Here is a 22,538-nt window from a genome sequence, read left to right on the forward strand (position 1 = left end):
AGGCTCAAAGCTATTTGATTTCTCCTAATAAAGAGAGCAAAGTGCTCAGTGCTTTAAGTAAACTGATATACTATTTATTTAATGCACAAAGATTTGCTGAAGTGCCTTAATATGCAGTGTACTATAATTAATTGTATTTGAAGTAACTGCCATTAGCTTATAAAATAATTACCTAAACAGATCACAAACACAATGTTAAATTCAGATTTGCGTTTTCTTTCGCTTCTTGTTTCGACAATCTGAAAAGTTGAATGTTGAGCTATTCAAGCCTTAACTCTGCTTCTCTGCTTTCCTGTCCAGACCCACCTCTGCTATTTTTGTTTCACAAAAAGGCAAGCTAGGAAATGATCTTTAATCCTGACGAGCAACCTCAGGACTTGCTCGTTCTACCTCTGGCTTGAACCCTGCAACTCCCTCGCGCTGACCGTTCTATTAAAGCAGGCTCTTTCCTGCTCAGATTAGTGATGGCATTGCAGCAGCGGTGCATTGCCACCGCCGAAGATCATTAGACATTAGATCACCAGCAATTTTCTTCTAACGCAGTGTCATTTTTTAACAACTCAAAACATCCAACTACATAACAGACAGCTTGGCTGTATTTTAAATTAGCACAAATGCTAAAGCCAGGAAATGTAATTCTCAGGATATCGGAACAAAAGGTTCGGAGAAAAAAGAATTCTTATATACCATAAGATTATCAGGACTAGACTGTCACACTGTGACCTTGCTGGCGTCTAGCTAATCTGACAATATTTGGCAGAGCATTGTTTCAAATCAATAACTAATTAACAAAGTACAAAAGAAGTTGTACTGTTTTTGAGGCTCCTTGTTAAAAATGGCTTTTGGTTGCACATGGGCAGAAAGGTCGCTTTTATGACATCTTCACGAGTCTTTCAACATCTTGCCACTGTCAGATTAAATTACTTTTAGCAATTAATTGTCATAAGTTAAAACAGAAGCACATTTGTTACAGCAGGTTGTCATAATGACATGGTGAGCAGTTGTTTTGATATGAATTTCTTCCACTGACCCTCTATCATATCTTAATTTTTTTGGTTGACCTAACTAGAAAATTGGGAGCAATCTTCTAACTCAGGCTGCACAGGGCAAACATTGGGGGTCTTACTGAGATTCTAGACTGAACAATAATGGAACAGAAATTCCAGAGATAACTGAAGACCTTGAGAATAGTATGTATCTTCTATAGAATATGTAACCTACAATGTCTGTCCCAGTGGGTGTGATAAGAAAAATAAACCCTCAAAAAAACACATGGATGTAGCTTTTGTTACTGTTAGAAATGGTCCTTGATGCTATTTTAATCTTTATTAGCCAACACCATGTGTTTGATGTGTTTTAAAACAAGGATTAAGTGGATCCAACATCTGCAACTTGCACCCATTCAAACCCTTGCTTCGTTTTGGAGGTTTGGACGTTACTGTGCTTCAATTAAAAATAATTCTACTCTTTCAAGTTCCTTTTGTTAAACAACTCTGTATCACGATGCACGCATATTGTCCGCCCTGCATATTAGTCCTCTAACATTTGTCACGTTTTGTGTGAGTTTGCTACAAAACACTGCATCAGGATGAAAACAGACAACAGTTCTAACAAAAGCCCCCTGTACTTATGTGATAAATGCTAAACCCCATTTCAGCTGCCTGCTAGGCTTTGCCTTGCCACCCCATTACCAGAGCCTCTCTGAAAAAAAATCCAGTTTTCTCATCAACGATGGTGCAGAGCCAATAAAATTTATCAGGAAAAGATAGAAGCATTATTGATTGAGCAACTTCTCCTGCTTAGTATCTCAGGTCTTTCTTCTCTGAGGTCTGTTACCTATTGCTGTTGGGAGGGAAGAAATAACACTGAGGGAGTAGCAAAAGCAAGATGGAGAGCACATCCATGGGGTGTAGGCAGCAATGCGCTCATTAAGGTACACAATAGAAATGTTAATCAAGACCTTAAGGAAAAGAGTGTGAGGAGACAACATAACCTCCTGTACTTGGGTTTGTGTGGCAAGGCTTTGGTAGCAGGGTCTGCTGGGGGTGGCGTCTGCGAGAAGATGCCAGAAAACCTTCAACCTTGCCTGATGGAGCCAACACCAGCCGGCTTGGAGATGGACCCGCCACTGGCCCAGGCTGAGCCCATCAGCAATGGTGGCAGTGTCTCTGGGATAACATATGGTAAAAAATGGTAAAAAAGCTGTGCAACAGCAGCTGAGAGGAAGAGGAGTGAGACTGTGTGAGAGCCACAGCCCTGCAGCCCCCCAGGGCAGGGCAGGAGGAGGCAGGAGGGGCTCCCGGTGCCAGAGCAGAGATGCTCTGGCAGCCCGTGGTGAAGACCATGGTGAGGCAGGCTGTGCCCCTGCAGTCCATGGAGGTCCATGATGGAGCAGACACCCACCTGGAGCAGGGCAGAGGGTGAGGAGCCCTCCCTGTGAGGAGGAAGGAGCGGCAGAGACAGTGTGTGATGGACCGACCACAGCCCCATTCCCTATCCCCTGCGCCGCTGGCGGAGGTGGGGTGAGGAAGGCAAGAGTGAAGTTGAGCCCAGGAAGAAAGGAGGGATGTGGGGAAATTGTTTTAAGGTAGCTCTTATTTCTCATTATCCTGCTCCACTGTCAATTAGCAATAAGTTAATTTCCTGGTGTCAACTCTGTTTTGCCCATGACAGTAACTGCGGGGTGATCTCCCTGTCCTTACCCTGATCCACAAGCCTTTTGTCATATTTTCTCTCCCCCGTCCAGCTGAGGAGGGCAGTGATGGAGTGGCTGGCTGGGCACCTGACAGCCAGCCAAGGTCAAGCCACCACATCTCCATATTGCCATGAAATGCCCCTGTGCTTGGTGCTAGGGAATGAGGTGCAAATGAACAGGAAAAGAGAAGAAGGACTGACTCTGTCTTGCGCTGAGGAAGAAAAGAGATTGTGCAGAAGAATGGACCTGGGCAACTGCAGGATCTGTCCTTACTGGTGGCAGCAGAAAAGCTGTAAGCCCAAGATCAATCTGGGTAAGCTGTTTCTGGTCCTGGATGTCCTGCAGTAGCTGTTTAACTAGATCTTCAGGCTAACTGAGACTCTGGAAGAGCTCTGATAACTTTTATGGCTAACAGCAGTTGAATGCTGTTTAACAATCCACATTTAATATATTTTGCTATTTTTGTAGTTTAGCTCTGCTACTGCAAATGTTTCTGTGCTAACATATTTTAAATCTTAAATCCTGTTTAGTAATAAAGCTGACAATGAGTGGTAAGAACTGATAGTTGCCAGGTACCAGATGTCCTGGAAACCCCCCAAACTGTGATCACATTCACTGTGCCCAGCACCCCAGTACAATGCCAGAATACCCAAAACTGTCTCTCCACCGAGCAGCATGGATTAGTTTTGGAGGTGGCAACTGCATGAGCAGACTTCTTCCAATGAACATCATTCACAGAAGACTGGACAGGAGTATCTTAAATAATTTGTAAGCCTTTATGAACGTGGGCTTATGAACAGGTTCAGGGGATGAAGCGAGACTGGGGACCTGTCCGAAGGCTTCAAGGCAACCTGCAGTTACTGCACTGGCCTGCAGATGAGATACAGATTCAGCTCTCACTTTGAAATTAACAGTGTAGACAAATCTTCTTAGAAGCGGTTGTGCACAGGCTTAATTAAACTGTTGCTCACTAATGCTTTAATAAAGTTGCAGCCCTTTTAATTCCACCATGTCTATCCTCTTCTAAACATACACTTGGCAAATAATCAATTTGAATGTCACAGGGTATTTTTTCTCTTCCTGAAACTCCAGAACTGCTTTGTAGTTTAAAACGACAGTTTGTGGACTCAAATTAACAATGTAGACAAAATTCTTTTTTGGCAAAGCAATAACAAAGGAGAGGGAGTAGGAAGGACATGGACAGTACTTGTATCCTTCCCATTATTCAAAAATGGGCATGCCAGTAACACCTGCAGAACATCGGTGAAAATACTCCTGCTGCTGCGGTGCTCTAAGGTCCTTCAGCAAATTTAAGTGGATGATCTGGCTTGGGGAATTTACTGATTTCTAAAGAAATCACAAATATTCTGCTCAACATGCCCATGTTAAAACTGCCGAGAAACACCACTCCCTGTCTGGAGGGGCTTACATCTTTCAAGGTGCATTTCTGTAGCAGTACTTGTTCAAGAGCACGTGGCATTAACCATGCTAACAGCTAGGCAGGCTTCCTGGTCTCCATCACCTGAGCCTGCTTTTAGTACGTGGATGACCAACCACAACCTCAGGAGTACCAAATGTTCTCAGACAGGGAAATACACCCCTCTTCACAGTGTCCACAAAGCCCCTCAGTTACCTAAATACTTTTTTGAGCACTGAGATGGAACTTAATGTAGAGCCACTGAACCACATCAGCTAGAGAGGACCTCTGAGGGTCATCTAATCCAACACCACGCTCAAAGCTGTGTCAGCCAGGACTGGTCATAAGTGCTGTGCCTGATACCTTTAATCAAAGGCAAAAAGAGCGAGCTCGGCAGTTCCACTGTCGGAGAAGTGTAAAGATGTATGTTGTGGAAGCTCCTCAAACCCTGAACCACATGCATTTGAGACACAGTGACTTTGAACACACCCCAGAGAGGTCCTGCAGATGACTACCACTGTGGGCACTATATGGTTTACAATATTTCCATGTCATAACCTTTTCTTTCCAACTTTTGTATGCTCTGTGGACCCCCAGCACAATGGAGGCACCTTTCACAACTGCGCTGTCTTTGTTGAGTCTAGCAGACCTGAATTTTGCCTGGTCACTTTATCTTTGGGTAGAAATAAGCACGACTTCATAGTGTTGTTAGAGAATCGTATCATGGTTATTTACCTCAATTGTAACAGAGTAAAAACAGTATCTGAACTTCCACTCCAGTGATGATACTGTCTGGTGTCCATCAGGATGAAAATCCCTTTAAATATCAGCCAAAATCAGACAATCAGTCAGCTGGGGTAGCTCAAAACAGAAAGGGAGAGGAACGGAAACGGTAAAATAACATGATGAACAAACAGCCAACAGCAGCAGAAAGGTATTTAAAACAAGTGGACTCCATGACCAAATCAGATGCTGTTATTTTAAGATCTATCACAGCAATAACTCATTTGCCCACTTAAGGCAAAGCTGCCAGAGCCTTAAACAGCATGCACCGTCTGAAAGCTTGACATATCTCAACGAGGAGGATTTCATACACAGCCAAGGTCTTCACTGGTAAGGGATTTAAAAATAAGCAACAGCCATTAAACATAAGCCTACTCTTTTTTGGCAGCCAGTGCAAAGGACACATGATGAATAACAGGATCCTGTCATCAAATGTGTTTGTTCATTTTTCAAACAACAGGAAAAGTGGAGTACCCAGCGGCTCAGAGAGGTGTAACTGCCAGGTGGAATGTGCGAGGGCAGTGACTTATCAAAGGGTAAGACCACAAAGTTAATTGCAGAACTTAGAAATCTTTCAAAACTACTTAACGCAGCCTAAGCTTTGCTACATTTCTTCATTACTTAATTCGCAAACTTCAAAAAAAGTCCTCGGCAAACCAGATCCCTGAAAGAAAAAAATATCTGTCTTCTTAACATCTACGTACAATTAAGGGTTCTATTTTCCCAGGTTAAGAGCAGAGTGGCTATGACAGAATTAAGCGATAATGTCAATTGCCCACTTTTCTAGGATATAGGCTGAACTTGCAAGATCCATGCAATCAGATTATTCAGTTACACAGCAGGTGGAAAAGATAGGAGATAGGAATGAAAAACTATCCTGGAAGGAAACACCAGTCTGAAAGGACAGACACGTTGCAGATGGTTATGAAGTACCAGGCGTGTTGTCTGAATTAGCTGTATTTTAAATATCTTGTACTATACAACTGGATGAACTGATTAAATCTTTGCTTTTGATGAAAAGGAAACTTTCCAGTCTTATCTATCCCATGCCTGCACACACTACGTCTCAGAGCCCACCTCCTGCCAAGCCTGTAGGATGGCAAACACGCAAGAACATGTGTAGGTTTTGTATGCTTTAGTGTAGGTAGTGCCCACGTGCACACACATGCACGCGTGTGTAAGGGGGAACTGGCCCCTGCAATTCACGATGTACTATAGGTGTAATGACTGATGCAAATTTAAGTGACACTAGATGATGTGTAAGTTGCAAAGTTAAGTCTTTTGGGACAGAGCAACTCTTCCACTTTCTCCCTAATTCAGTCAGGACATGACAAAACCAGAGGTAATATCTTTGCGTTTGTTTTTTTTTTTTTAGAGGTGTAGAGGCATGGCAACCAGGAGCAGCATTTTATTAAAGAACTAAAAAACTGACACTTGGCTGGATGCATGGTGAATTATTTCAGCACATCCTGATAGCGAATGAAGGATCCCTCCTGCTATATGATCTAAGTGCAGAAGAGCAACTGGAGCCGATGCAGCCCTGATGTGCAGTCCCCATAATTACTCACACTGCTCACCAGAAACAGAAGCAGCGTGATTACATTGGTCAAGAGCTACTAACCCAGGGACGTCCCCTCCTTTCTGAATAACCTATTCAATATGGCTGTAATACATTTCTCACTCCACACTTTTGCTAAAAGTACCAAACTAGAAACTCTCAAACTGCTGCTTAAGAGGCCAGAACAAGCAAGGCTCCTCAGCAGACACCACTCCTGGTAACTCTAAATGCACCTTGGTCTTATTGTATTCAGTGGTTTCTCTCCAAGCAGTGCCATCTATTGGGAAAACTAACTAAAATTCGAGTATTACTTGGTAATAAAGAAAAATATAACTCTTTGTGTATTGACAAATTCACTCTTGCCAAGTACTGATCAAAAACTACAGAGACAGAGAATGAGAATCAACTGTTAAATAACAAAGTGTCGAAGAGTGTGGCTGAACAGCATGCAGCCCATTCAGAGGAGAAAACCTGCTACCGACGCTACCGACCACAAAAGACGAAAAAGCATTTTTGATCAGTTTAGCATCAGCTTTTAGCCAGGGAGAGGAGGATAAAACAAGGATTCAGCTGAGAGAGGAACGGGAAGATTTCTCAAAATTTAGATGAGCTCGTGGCTGGAGATAGCATAGAACATACTACTTTAGGAAAGCCTTCTGTCTGGACACTATGAAAATGAAGTTAACAGCTCTGAAGTTGGTAAAAGGGAGTTCTCAGGGCGTGCTGATCAGCTATGGAGTTCACTAAGGCATAGCAAGAAAGGAGGTCATGACTCCGTTCTCCTCAGAGCTCACAATAAGGCATATTTCTTTGCCTGTACAGGGATGACAATGAGCTGATTGTAAAGATAAAACTTGTTCTTAAGAGGTAAATAATTCAAAACAACATTGCATGGCAAGTAAATTCACAAAAAGTAAGCATTTTACTTAGTAAAAGCCTTTACTCCTAAGGATTTTAAAACGTAACAAATGAAAAGGTTATATTAATTAATTTTCCAAACTGTCAGCCACCTATGAATTGCAGGGTAGGAACTGACATTTTTTGGGGGGCAGTTTATTCCACATTCCTCCATGCCACCGTTTCCTTCACTACTTCTAGCCCCTTTTGTCAGCTGTCACTGCTGCAGGCAGCCAAGCAGACAACAGAGGAACTATGAGATCTATCTTAATCCAAAAGCTGGATTTTTTTTTTTTTTAATATTTTTTCCTGAATTTTCACTTTGTTTTCTGTAGCATATGAGGTGAAAACAACGTCCTTGAACGTACTGTGCATCCTGTGCCCCGGTTCCCTGTCTGCTGACATTCATTTCCTAGGACTCCACAAATGTTGTTTTCCTGACCTCCACACATCGTGGTATGGTTCTTGCAACCCCCTACTCAATACCCATAGATATTTCTAGAGTGGGGTGGGAGGGGGTGTCCCCACAGAAAAGGGTTATTTTGCAACAGTACCACTCATCTTAAGATGACTATATGTATTTCTCTCGGAAACTAAATTTCATCATCTCTCACTGTTATCAAGGCTCTTATGGCTGACTGGTTCCCAAGAAAAAAACATGCAAAGAATCTCCAAGTTTTGCAAAGAAGTGTATGCTGCCACTTAAGCCCCTGCTAAATTTTTTTCTGCCAGTTTTCCCAAACACACGGTAATAATCTAGCATTAAAACACACGACTGCGTGCAGTACATTAGAGGACATTATCCCTGTTTTGGATATCAGCATAAAATATGTTATCCTTTGATTCTGTTGGATAAACAATACTTGCTGAGAGCAATCTGTACTGGCAGGAGGACAGACCAGAAGACCTATGAGGTCTTTTCAGTCCTTCGCTGCCATCACTCCACAATCAAAGACAGGCAGCGTCCAAGTACGAGAAGTTTGAGTAATTCAATTCACCTTTGCCTTCAACAAGTAGGTCCGCTTTCTGCTGAGCTAGTTTTTTTTACCATTAGCTTGCTAACTGGCCAGGTTTACTAAGCATGAATCCCATCTGAAAGGAAGGAGGACTCACCTGACCTGTGAGAGACAGTCTTTTTTAGCACAACAGGAGCACCGCACAGCTCACGGCGGGAGGAGAGACACAAGCTGGTTCTTTCTTTTGGAAACTCACACTGCTTGCCTCAAATTTTAGGAGCCGGATCTAACAAAGCACATTTTGTCAGCATCGCGTAATGAATGTTTGAAAGACACCAAAGCTAGATGGCCCCAATTTATTCCTTTTCTTTGATTAAACCATACTTGTGAAATGCAGAACAAAGAGAGGGTACGGCAGGAAGAAGAGCCAGTGGTGCTCTTGAAGAGATGCAAAATCTTCCTTCAGTGATTATCTGTGTCTCTGATTTCTCACTTGCTCAGGAAAAGAAGACAAATATAACTTTTCTGGACTAGTAGATGCAAAACATACCATAAGAAGTCTTTAAAATCTCTGGATTCTTTAGAATACCTACTTTAACTGCACAAGCTAAATAGCCTATGCATAGATTATTGAATGCTGCTACAATTTAAACTCTACGTAATTCAGCTGTTTAATGCAAGTTGCTTGTTCACTGTGGTATCTATAGAATGAAATATACATACATATTCTTCCTGTTATATAGAGACTACTGTAGGAACCTAAAGCTTATCTGACCCTTTAGGAATGACGCAGAGGCCTGACTGGGGGTGCTCAGTGCCACTGTAGATGCTTTAGAGCTCTCCGCTTTGCCTTCCAGCTGCTCGGCCAAGCTGGTGGCAGGTCTCTTAGCAGTGCAGGTCCTGCAAGACCCTGGCCAGATCTCTCCAGATGTCTCAGATATCCTGCAGCACCCAGAATGTCACTACACTTTTATGACCCAGCACCTGAAATGCAGTCTTTTTTATAAACTCTGAACGCCCAGTGGTGAGAAGAATAAAGCCATGGTGGTTTCTAAGCAGTTCTCATGGGCTTGCCAGCATGATTTTGCTGTTGCTTGGAATAAGATTTCTCAGGAACGTAAGGAAGTGACGAGCTTTGAAAGGTAAATACGTACAAAGCAAAACCATGTGTTATTTTAAAGGTCTGTGTAAAGTAATGCTGGTAGTTGTAAAATGGGGAAAATCCCCAGGCGTTGTGATATAAACATTGGAGTGAGGCTTTGGAGGTTCGAGCCGTGATGTCCAGGTCACCCACAGACTTCCTCTGCGCTGGAGCATGTCCCTTACCTCTTGGGAGCTATCTGCCTGGCGCTTGTCATTTTGTCTCTTCTGGTGGAATAAAGGGCTTATTAGCCTGGTCTCAGCAGCGCGCTAATGCAGTCATGCAGGCTCTGGACGAGAGCAGACGCGTGCCGTGCCAAGTCGCAGAGCAGGCAGCAGGAGCCTGTGCCTGGCCAGGGATGGCCGCAGGGCCAGACCCGCACAGCTGGCGGGACCGCTGCTACGCCGGGACATGGCCCCGTCTCCCACGCCAAATAAACCCGCTGCACCGAAAGGTCACCCGGCACAGGCGGACACTCTGCGGTGACCTTCAGCTGGGCGATGCCTCGTGTCAGCCCTGCCGAACAATAAGCAGAAACGGCACAACTGTGCTCCAGTGCTTGCCAGGATTTCCTGCCCACCAGCAGTCGCCGCGTACTTAACCGTGTATTAATAAACCTGCTTGTTGCCACTTTCTCCTAAATACTGGCACAAATTATCCTGATGCATCCATTTTTAGTAAAACAAATTAATTAGCTGCACATGATCTTTTCCTATTTAGTCTCTCACAGAAAACGGGGAAAAATTATTTACAAAAACTATGCCACATCCAAAATTAATTTGATTTCATTGATACGCTATCAGTATAGATAGCATTGTTACAGACTGTGCTACAGTAAAAATATTTGCATTAAGAACTATTAAAGCAGCTAAGCTCAGTGGAAAAAAAAAACCAACGGACAAAATTCCTAGCAGACAGGCCTAGGAAAGGCTTGTTTTGCCCTTTTGTAGGCAGTACGTTTTTTCAAAAGTACTTTTAAAAAGGCAGTACCTTCTTAAAACAGTACCCTTTTGCCCAGAAAACCTGACCCCATCAGTTGGTCCAATAAAAGTACTTCTTCCTACTTTCTTCGTCGCCTCTTTGATATCCTTCAACTATTGTGGCAACAACATTATTGCAAATTACTGTTATTATAAAATTATGCAATTTATACTTTTTCCTTTAATAACATTTCAGAATCCATTCAGTATACTTGTTTAAGTGGTGAATGCTATTTAGAAAGGGATAAATACTGATTTACATTTCTAAGTGTCTTTTAACATAGAGAAGACACTGTCAATGTGAAAATCTGTAGGGAGTGGGAGATGGCTTGGAGGATGGAGGGAATAATCATGTCACATTTAAGCCTGTATGATCTGTTTCCATAGAAAAAGGTTAGAGATCAACAAATTCTCAGTTTAGCTCAGTAATAAATGAAGGTTGGCTAGGGTTTCTGGGGGGAAGCATTAGCCAATATGTACAGCAGCAGCCTCTGGTGGTCTAAGAAAAAATGGTAGTATCTATAAGTAAGGATAGAAATGTTTTTTTTAAAAGCATGTATGTATATATTTAGCTATTTGACTCAATCCTCCGTTCAACACATTAAAAACCAGATGCTTTTAAAATGATCTGCTGGCAATATGCTTGTTAAAATCTGAACAGTAACGGTATTAAAATTCATATGCATTCATTAGCATGTTATATAAAAGTAAAATGCTTTTGTTTAATCATTCCATAAAGGATTATAGTCAATGCTGATTATCAAGAAGTTTTTTCCCTCAGTTTGCATTGACAAAAAAGAAACCAAATTTATAAGATTGTTACTGAATTGATGACATTTTCTGTCTTCACTCGTGAATTCAGTTGGCAGATGTTTTCAAGAACAAAAAATTCTGTCTTATTACAAAACATATTAGGCAGGTTTTTCTGCCATAATGTTTGACGTGATGTTTATTGCCCAGACCAAATCAGTCCCTTTAACAAGCTATAATATATGCCAGAAAGTACATTATTTCATAGTTAAGGAAACTTCCAGCATGAAACAATAAGCACTTTGATCTTTCAAGCACTATGCTTAATGCACTACACACTCCCATAGTCGTTTTTATTTGTACCCATTTTGTACAAAAATACAGTGCAATTTGAGATTTTGTATTTTAAGACTCTACTTTTACGTGGTTTTGAGTATCTCAGCTTTTTTTTTTTTTTTTTTTGTCCCTATGAAAATAAAGAAAATACTTCAAGAAATTCACTGTGGAAGACTTGAATTTTTCCAGTTTTTGGAAAAATCTAACTGCACAAGTGGGGGCATCATCCACACAGCTTTAATTTGTTCAAATGGCATTTCCTTATCAGATCACAACAGTTCTCAGTGACCCTATGATAACATAACTGATGATATTTACTCCTATTATTTAACAGTCTGAAACAACTTCTCCTCCAGCATATCTGACACAAACAAATTTTCCTTCAATGTTTGACACCTTCTTGTGAGGGTATTTTTCCTCCAGTCCCTCTGTACCAGTTCTCCCTGCTTGGCAAAGATGATGTAAGGCTTGCTCAAGTTTTTCAAAACTCTTTGATGAGTTCTTTATGAAACACATACCATCCTTAAACATTTCTGCGGCACGACATGTTTTGTTTCAAGAGCCCAGTGAGTCAAACGTACGCATTGCTACGCAGTAAGTAAGGGTCATATCTAAATTGCCCTTTGAGATTACCCCAAACCAGCTCCAACACCATACCGCCAGCAGCCCGTGGTTGCGGTAAGCCCGGCAGCAAGTCCCAGGGTGCAAATGAGTAGTGATTCCTGTTGCACATGTAATCCTACGGACGCAAGCATGGGAGGCAAGAAATACACTGCAAATATGCATTGAACTATTTTTCTTTTTTTTTTGCATCATGCAATGCCTGGACAGACTGACAACTGTGCCTGTGGCCAGGAAGGTGGAGCAGAGCACACTATGCTCACAGCTCCTCTTGCAACCACCTACAGACTTAGCAGTTCTGCCCAACAGAGTAAATGGCAGTCTAATGGCACTCCCCAGTTTTGTTTCAGAAACGGGTAGGCAAGCAAATTGCAGTAATTTGTCCTGCCACACACCAAAGCAGAGATGCTTTTCATTCTGTTTAAAAAAACCTCTCTGTACTAGAGCCGATTAAAGAAAAAAATCCAAAGAATTCTTTTAGAATAAAATACTGACTGCATCAGACAACGCAATTTCAGGTAATATGCCCAGGAAAGGAGACCACCACCCACACTTTCACTGGAACTTATGCTACTTCTTCCCTTGTTTTGAGAAAAAAAACAAAACCAAAGAAAGGGAATGTCAAGTCATAATTGAGGCACAGAGCTGCGCAAAAAAGAAAATGGGATGGAGTCACGCATTTTGTGGTTTTGGGGTCAAACCCCTGAAACCAAATTTCATGCCTCATCAAGAAGAAGAGCCACAAGAAGGTGGAATGGCTAAAAAGGTATTAAAAAAAAAGAAGACCAACACGGTGACTAGATGTCTTTCTGGGCAATACAGCAACACTGACTTCTGATGGACCTTGAGACAAGCCTGGCTGCCTGCCTTATAAAGCTGGGTCTGGCCGGTAGGCAGAATGGCATCCCTTGCAAACAGCAGTGGACAGAAAAAACAGTGCGCTTTGAATATGTATATGCACCCTTTTGTTTCCCATACTCACTAGCGAGATATTTCTCAAAAGGAACAGTAATATTTATGGTGTTAGTGATAAACTCACACCCAGGTTACAAACCCTTTTAAGTAGCCAGCAGAGCTGTATTCCTCCTACAAAGACTGTTAAACCACAATTAATAAAACATTAAAATCTAGGATGATTCTCACATGTCTTTTGCTGGATTTTTCTTTTTCACACTGGAAAGGCATATACATTTTTACTGTTTTATCTACCTTGTGGTGTTTCTGACGTTTTACTATTGAATGAAAATGCTAACTTTCACAATAAGGGCTATGGAAATTGCGTGACTCAGTCTTGAATGTATAATGCACAGTATGTATATGAAGCAGAATGTGTCAAAGTGCAAATAATATTGTTTGTGCCCCCTGCAGAATTAGAAATCCTCGGGTAGCGCTGTTATAACGATCCCATGCTGGTAGCATTACAAAGTGCAAAGGTTCACTGAGTAAGAAAAGAGCAAGGGACAGAGTTTCCTCATTACGCCATTCTCGAACTATTCTAGCTTAAATATTTATTAAGATATTAATAACTCGCCTTCTTTATCTGCCTTCAGAAGTTCAGCTGAAACACAATGGATGGCTGCTCATATGAAAACAATATATTATAGGGTAAATCTGCTACCACACAAGATGAACACCGGTATTTTCCACAACACATTATTAATTCAGCAGGTAATATGTTAAAAAACTATCAGGCTATAACCACTGCCTCCCCAGTACAAGCCAATATAATACAATAAATGCATGCATGACATCTGAAGCTGATAGGTTGCCTAAGCTGCACTAGAAAGTGTTTCTTATGTACACCTCTGTTTATAAAATCATTTTTACAAAGTCTTCCTTAAATCATTCTCTTTCTTGATAGCACCAGTGAGCTCCTCTGGGGTTTATTTGAAGTTCCCCTTTGAAATTAGAAAGGAATGTTTTGTAACTCTTCCAAAACTTCACGTTCAATAAGTGACAAACAATATCAATAGAATAAAGAGCCAGAAACTCTGTATAAACTCTTGAATGCCATCTCGGTAATGTGTTTGTTTTTAAAAAAACATGCTGTTTGTTAGGCAATACGGACAGTAAACATATCTATGCATCATTAAAGAAGGGCAAAAGAAACTTACTCTAATATACATCTGCATAGTTTCTTTTTCTTTTTGTGGATTTCGATACTTTTCGTAGAAGTCACGTCGCTTCTTTGTTTCCTTCTGGATTTTATCTTTTCTTTCCCTCTTTTCTGCAGGTTCATCTGAGCTATCAGAAGACAGCTGTACTTGGGCTTTTGTCTTCTCCACTTCAATATAGTTCTCATTGGGATTCAGTACTATTACTCCATAGCCTTCCTGTTTTAGAAGAGAGAGAGACACACACACACACAAAAAGAAGAAATATGAAAAGGGAGATTTAATGCTTGAAAATGCCTTGCACTTACTTTAATGCTTTTAAAAACTTTTGTATTTATTTCAGTAACTTCACACAACATAATTTATAGAGGGGTATTTTAAGAATATTCATTTTGTTTCATTTCTGTCATTAAAGGGATATTGATGTGTGAATGTGTCTGTGCATGCACTTATGCTCATACACATCCCTCAGCATCAGAAAAGTTGCCTGTTTTACCTTTAAAATAATTTAATATGTTGTTTTATTCATAACACTTTATATGACTTTTTGAGAAAACAGTAGGAGAACTAAAAGCAAAATATTATTTTAAGAACACCACATAATGATGAATAAAAAGCTTATACCCAGCCAACAAAAACCTTTAAAATAAAAAGGATGTAGGGATTTCATATATATCTATATATATAAAATAAAATAAAAGAAAGCATGTGAAAAATTATTCACTGCAGTTTAAAATAGTAAAACCTTTTGTCTAGCTGACAAGCAGCATGCCATGCAGAAGCCAATAGCAGCAGTAGCAATGAATCAATACCAAAACCGATTTAGTGGTATTGCTTACAAGTCAACTCTTTTACTTTGAGGATGACTTTTAAGTACATCTTTAAATCTGCTCTAAAACTTCACTGGGATTAGGTCCTGTATTCAACCAACTCAGTGAAAATTCGTGACCTGCAGGATGCTTTTGAGCATACCAGCTGCATTTTTGTGCCTCAGAAAATGAGCCGGTTGAAAAATACATGAATTTATGAATGAGAAATAAATCTTGAATAAATCAGCCAATCATTTTATTATGATTTTTAAATGATGGCAAATCACAGAAGAATTGTAACACTCGCGGAAGATATAATCGCAAATGCAGGGAGAAAAAGAGAAGCACGTGCATTTAACAGATGAGTCCTTAAAGTTACCATGGGTTCCCAGTCAAAATCAAGCTGTCCTTTAAAAGTAAATTTTGATAAAGACTTACTTTTTGGAAACGTCTGTATTAATTACCTAACTGAACAGCTTTATTCTGGCTTTTCACTTGGTGCTGCGTTTTACACTTGGGCTAGGCACAAGGATCAAAGAGGTCCCGATACCTAGCTGGCCACAGCAAACCAAGCCCACGCCAACAAAAGATACTTTATTTGGGCTTGCTTTATTCTAATCTGTAGAGCCATTCACAAACCTTGTAGTGCATTGTGGCCACTGTCAGGTAGACAGATTGTCACTCGGTGATTTTCTACAGTTGGACACACTCGGCTAGTTATCAAAATCGCATCTGAAGGGAGTTCCTACCCCTCGTCCTTGTGCCCTTCTCAAACGTCTGCCGTAGCTTCTCCTCCCACCAAAAACCAAGTTAAAGGGCACGGTTGCACTCTACTAAACAGGGTGAAATAGAGGCATTCAGGACACTGTCTCTGGCGTAAGGGACGTAGTCAAAAAAGGTCACCATAGGCCAAAGAGAAAATTGCCTCCTTGCTAGATGCGGCGCCGTGAGTAAGTGGTCTGCTGTCATGTCGCTCCCCTGCCCTCCCTGCTGAGGGAACTGAACTAGGAAAAACATCGACAAACAGGCACATAAATAAATAATCAAAAGGGGAAGGGCAAAGGAAAATGGGAAATTAAAGATGGCAAGGTTTAGCATCTACCCACGTCGCTGCTGGTTACACTAACACACAACACTGTGCTGTCAACACATAGCATGTCCAACGCGGAAAAGTCAAAAAGCCCCAAACCCGTTGCAGGGGAGAATTACCACTTACAGACACCCCTAAATTACACGCCTTGGACGAAAGGATGGGTTTCGGTGCTCACTAGTGGCTGAGCAGCACCACCTTTCCACGGTACATGGCAGGCTGGTGGGTTTGGGGCTCTCTGTGCTGTTCATCTCCTTGACCTGCTCGTTCTGAGCACAGACGTTGTGCGTTATCGATTTGTTTGGCTTTCTATGCAATGCCAAATGCAAAATTCATGTGTTTATTACAGGTCTACAAGTGTTACAGGGATATGAAACTCTGTGTCCACTTTAGGCTGACCACAAAACAGACACATAAATCATCAAAGAAGTAGAATTTGTCTAAGTTATTGATTATGTAAGTGAAAATTACATGACTCATTTGTCCAATTTTACGAGGACACAATGTCAATTTTTCACATAGACATCAACAGATGAAATATGATTCCATTTTTAAATTCACTATTTCATAAATCAATTAAAGGATTTTTATCAATTATATTTTAAGCAGTGTAACATGTCTCCCTTTACATCTTCTTTTTTTTTAATTTCTCCCTGATTGCAAGCCTTTCCTGCCAGTACATTTAAAATAATTAGTAACTGAGATAGGTTTTCCCATAACTGAGGAAAATAATTAAAAATCTTACAATTCATAAGGCTTTCTCTAGGAAAGTAGTCTCTTTTCAGACTGTTTTGCTTACATAATGTAGCTTATTTCCCTTTCCCTCATGCTTCTGCATCCTAAATGGCAAGATGTAAACAATGGCACCACAAAGAAGACCTGACAGTAAGATGTATAAATCAACACAGAAAACCAAAACGACTGGTAAAATCGTACCCAGTTACCACCTTTCTCATTCAGTCTTACTTAGCCCAAGCATTTTCCACTGAAGAAACATACTCGGCTCTAAATAACATCTATGCAAACAATGTGGCTTTTAAGCTCAATTAGGTTTTTTAAAAATGTATTTCATGTGGGCATAGGTGCACCATTAAAGTTCAGTGCAATCAGAAAATTAAAACAAAGGTGGAACTCCTTGCTAATGCATTGGGGTTGAGCACAGAGCAAGTCCATGCAAAACAGAGCACACCGGACCACTAATACCTTAAAAGCAAGCCTTTTGCAAGCTTTAATAACAGGCAAGATACACAGTCTTTGGCATGACTGTTAAGCAAAGTCAAAATCACATTCATTAAAAAATAGCTTTTTAAAGGGAAGTAGTGTTCAGAAGCGTGTACCTCGCTCGCAATGTCATTAAAAATATCAGTTTCAGCTACTATGAGCTTACAGCATTATTAAGATGTAGTGACCCATGATGTACTGTCATCCAGGAGAGTTTTTAAAGCTTGCCACCATTAGTAAATCAGTAGGTGTGTTTTCAGCAGACGTAAGAGTAGAGTAGTTCTCTCTTGTGTGTCCAGTGCACACAGAAGGAGAAACCTCTCTCTAAAGGGTAAAGTTTTTTTCACAGCAAAACGCTGAACTTTGGGATGACGGCCCCCCACCCCCCAGTCTTCAGCTGACTGAACCAAGCCAAGCCCCGTGCCCTACCACATGTCTGAGAGAATGCAGATGTTGCACAGAAGCCAAGGTCTGCCTGCATCCCCCATTAGTGTATCTGTGATGAGAAGCAATAATCAGGACAGACACTGATAAATACAATCCCAGCCTCTAATCCCTGAGTTCAGTGGATACAATTACAGCTTCTCTCTCAGACAAAACCACCCAATTAACAGCTATTTCCCCAAATTTCAGCGCTTAAAGGCAAGTAGTATGTAATCTACACTTAACTACTAGCATCCTCCAGGTAGCTGCTCCTGGGGGTAGAGGACTGTATGCAAACGCCAATTTCAGGTTCATAAACACAAATACAATTAATGCTTCTGGTTGAGCCAGCAAACGATGGCAGAAGGAAAAGCAGGCGGATAAAATCAAGTGCTGGAAAGAATCATGAATCTCGTTTACAATACCTTTACTACAAAGCCAGAACAACATAGAAGGGCCTTTTCCACTGTAATACATGGGCCAGAAATGGAGCGGTACTTTCTGCCTCTCACTGGAAGTTCAAGCGAGATGTTCGAAACGAAAGGAATACTAGAATTATTGCCTCTGATAGCAAGAGTAAGGTTAAAAAACACAGAGCCCCAAAGTATTTGAGGTACATTCAAAATCTTTTGAAATCTCCCCTGCCTGGCCACATGAATAATGAGCTGAAAGCATTCGGCTCTGCATATTAATCCACCAAGATGGGACACCATATGTGACCAGAGAGGTCAGGGCTGGAGAGGAATCTTTTGACCTATGTAACTATCTTTCTGGACTGCCAGCGCGGGTCTGTGAGAGATCATTTTCCTAAGCTTTATCAACCTGAATTTTCAGGTTTGCTATGTGGATTGCTGGCGACAAGACCGGAGTTAATTCCCAGGGGAAATGCAACTCAAAGTGCTCAGCTCTTAAACCTGCCCGTGGTTAAAGCAGACACAGCGGCGTCCATTCATCTTTCTGAAAGATGTATGCTCTGTTCATTGCCCATCTTTTCCATGGGAAGGGTGCATCTATGTCGCTGTTGCGACATCGTAGGTGCAACAGTGGGATGAGGTCATGACAACCAATCAGAAGTCACTAGTGAAGCGTTAAAGTAAACATAGCTGTTGGAGATGCAGCTCAGCTTGAAAAATGCCCCCTCCATTATTTGAGCAATTTTCTCAAGACGTGACCTGAGACTGAAACGCCTGAAATGTCAGTTGACTCCGCTTTCTGTTTCCACCCAATGTACATTTTGGCAACTGCACCCTGCTAACACTTTGCGATATTTCCACCCCGGCTACACCTCGGCTGCCTGAATTCCAGCACTGTGTCCAAGTGTGTAAAAATGCTGTGTTGCTGCCAAACACACATTGTCCCACGAAGTTCCCAACTTAAAATAGCTCATCAGGTTAGGCAGGAAAAGAAAACATGCCACAGAAAGTTTTTAGAGGACCACCTGTTGTCTATTATTTTTACATAGTACTTACTCATAAATCATAACACAGGGTAATTAATCAAGCTGTCAAAGAGAAGGTCAGAGGTTATGTGGGGGAGTCAGAAGGTCATGCATGGGCTGATAGAGGTCAGGGTCACACCACATTCCTCATTATCAAGTTGGGATGAGAGACGGCCCAAGCAAACAAAAGTGAAAGCAGATGGAGAAGTGAGTGGATAAAAAAAAGGAGAAAATTTCACAAACAAAAAGTGAAAGAAGAATGTCAGTTGCCTTCAAACAAGGAGGAGAATAGAGCAGAAATACATTGAGATGTTCTCAAAAGGTCTCACAAAATACAAAGAAACTACAGTTTGATTATTTAAATACACTTAATATAACTTTCTGCCCGATCTTTCTGCAAACATTAAGTGACGCCGCAAAACAGGCACGGTAGTTTTGGTTCCGTTTCACATCTTAAGTCAATACTTTCAAGGTGAATTAGACAAAAGGAACCTATTACTGTGATGAAAGCCGGTGGATACGTAAAATTGCTTCTAAATGCTTAAGTTTATTCTTGTTTATGGCTACAACCAACAGACGTTCAATAAAACAGTTATAACCTGTTTGAATGATGTATTAAGAACTATACTTTCATATACACAAATCTTCAAAAACACAAAGCATCATAAAAGTCCCTCTGGATGACACAACAGTTATAAAATATTCTGTCATTACACTGACCTGAATTAGATGCAGAATACTGTGCAAAATTAGCTGTCACCCTTTCCTCAAAATCTTTGTTAATCTCATTTTGAATGTTTGCAGCTTTATCAACACATGCATCAATGTCAGCTCCTTGGTTACTGAACCGCTGTACTTGGAAGAAGATATAATTAAAATGTTTTGGCACAGAAAAGGTGAAATTGTATCTTCCCCTGTTCCCTGAGGAGTCTGTAAAACATGTAGGATATATTGACAAACACACACCCTTGTCTAGAGCCCTGACACCCCAGGTCACCCAACTGCTATTTATTTCAAAACATTCACTTTACACTTACGCAAACTGTCACCTGCTGTGTTACTAACTTTTAATGGATATTAGAGCCATAAAAACAATAAACTCTTCATTTCCTTTCTGTTACTACCTTCTAATTCCTCACTGCATTAGGTCTGTCTCTTATCTGCATGCAGAACTGTATTCACCGTATTTCACCATATATAGCACCTTTACGCTGGGAAGTATAAAACATGCCATTAGTATGTTTTACTTTGCTATTTGTTAATTTCATCCCCAGCACAGCCATTCTAAACAAATGAATGTTTAAGGCTAAAAAATCCCCACCAGACAAGCTGTTGCCAAACTTTGAGTTTACTGCTGAAAAGTTTTGAGAAGAATTTATGTTTTACATCTATCTATAATTAGCAACCCAAATATGTCTATGCGTAAGATCTGCAATCCTGTTTTATGATTGTTTGTTCCCAAGGCCAAAACTGAATAAACACATCCATGATTTGTAAGGATTTTACTCCCTCGGTTGCGTACCGTATTCTTGATAGGGAGCTTCTGTGCCTTTACAAGCACTAATTTCACTAGGATTTTCAGCAGAAAATAATTTCTCATGGCGACTGAAATACAAGAAACTACGCTATAGCATTGACTTAATTCTGTCAATTAACAGAAAAGAGCTATATTCATGTTCCAACCACTGCCTCAAACGTTGTTTAATAAACCTCAGCCCCACCACCTCTCCCCGATGTGAGGTTCAGGCTATCTGGGGGAATCAGCGGTGGGCTGAATGGGAGTGAATCCATGCCAGCCACGCAGGCAGGGGTACAGGACCGCAAACCATCTGCCCACAACAACCACCCAGGCTGCAGTAACAAGTTTCTGCTCTTCTTCATGAAGTGCACACAGCTTTGGGGTCTGTACAATCTGTGAGAGAGTGAACCCACCAGTTACACCCAAGGCCTGGCATCTTTTAATGATACCTTACAGGAACCCCTTCTGTAAAAAGTCTGTGCTCTAGAAGTTCCCCGTCCTTCCCACTCCCCGTCCCCTCACTGTCTCCCCGCTTAAGAAGCTATTTTACTTCCTCTTCCAACAAAAATTTCAGAAGCTTCAGAGGGGTACAAGATCTCGAACAACAACCTCATGCACGTTTCACTTTTTCACTAAGATTTTAGTTAAAAGGTTATTCAGATTTATATAGAAATTAACTTTTTGAAAGCAATGCATCAGAAACAAGCATAAATCAAACGATCTTCATAAACCCCACACAAATAACAAGTAATTATTGGTTCTCCTTCATCTACAGGGAAACCCAAGCAGAACAGCAGTTAACCCTGTGAAAGTTATGCTCAAATGAGGTGCAGAGATGAAGCTGGACTGCGGGATTTTTTAATGCTTCTATGGTATTTCTAGCTGACAGCTGAAGTTCTTCACTGCAAATTCGTTTTCCAAACCACTTTGCCTCCTCCCCGAGAATGTCACAGTATGTCTTAATTATTCTCATTTGTACTTCATAATGAATACACCCCCAAACAGGCTGTAAGTATGTATTTTTTTATGTTGCACAACATGGAAAAGTAGGTGAATTTATTCTAAAATGCACCCCACTTCCTTCCCTTTTGTAAGAGTGTAGAATCTTTTTGTAAACATTTTCTCTTTCTGAACTGTAGGTATCTCGATGGGCTCAGAGGTTTGTCTGGATTTGTAACATCTTTAGCTTGCAGAAAAGCAACCCAAGGTGCCAAGTTCTTCTACTTTACCTTTCATCTCCAAGAATTTATATGTATTAAACCATTACAGAAAAAAGATTAAACGTCAATCTCTTGGAAGGTCTGTATTTCAGTACTGTAAAGGGAAAATACATCATGCACATAAGTGTTTTCTGTAAAATCCTGAAGTTATCCAAGTCTTGAAAGACAACTCCCATTTAGTGTTGAGCATTGTTTGTGACTGCAGTCTAAAAATCTTCTATCTAAATGACACGAAATTCGGTTGGTTTTAGTATGTGCATGTATTCAGGCACTTCCCTGATAAAACAGCCACTTGTAATCTAAAAGTAAAGCTTCTGGTTTGTACCTATCTTCAACAAACAGGTGCAGTTCAGCACATTGATGCTCCTTCCTTCCCACAGTGACCTATGTCAGAAGACCTTCTTATACTTCTTCTGCTAAATAATTTAATTACTTATGAGTTATGGTTTCTTTGTAACCTTTTAAATGACTAACTCATTAAAATGCAAAAATATGCAAAACATGATGTCACTGGGTCAAACAGCTGTGTTGGTAAAATTATGGCTGTGAAAGTCCCTAAGAACATGAAAA

General features: G+C 40.8%; 1 protein-coding gene across 2 annotated transcripts in view; it reads right to left on the reverse strand.

The window, feature by feature from the left end:
• FAM172A (family with sequence similarity 172 member A) overlaps positions 1-22,538 on the reverse strand; it is a 270,279-nt gene that overhangs the window by 126,286 nt on the left and 121,455 nt on the right. For both annotated transcript variants that reach the window (XM_055790377.1, XM_055790378.1), the window contains one exon: positions 14,249-14,467. In XM_055790377.1, the coding sequence (XP_055646352.1) occupies positions 14,249-14,467 (219 nt within the window). The remainder of the gene's footprint in view (positions 1-14,248; positions 14,468-22,538) is intronic.

Source organism: Falco peregrinus, chromosome Z, assembly GCF_023634155.1.
Source record: "Falco peregrinus isolate bFalPer1 chromosome Z, bFalPer1.pri, whole genome shotgun sequence".
NCBI lineage: Eukaryota > Metazoa > Chordata > Aves > Falconiformes > Falconidae > Falco > Falco peregrinus.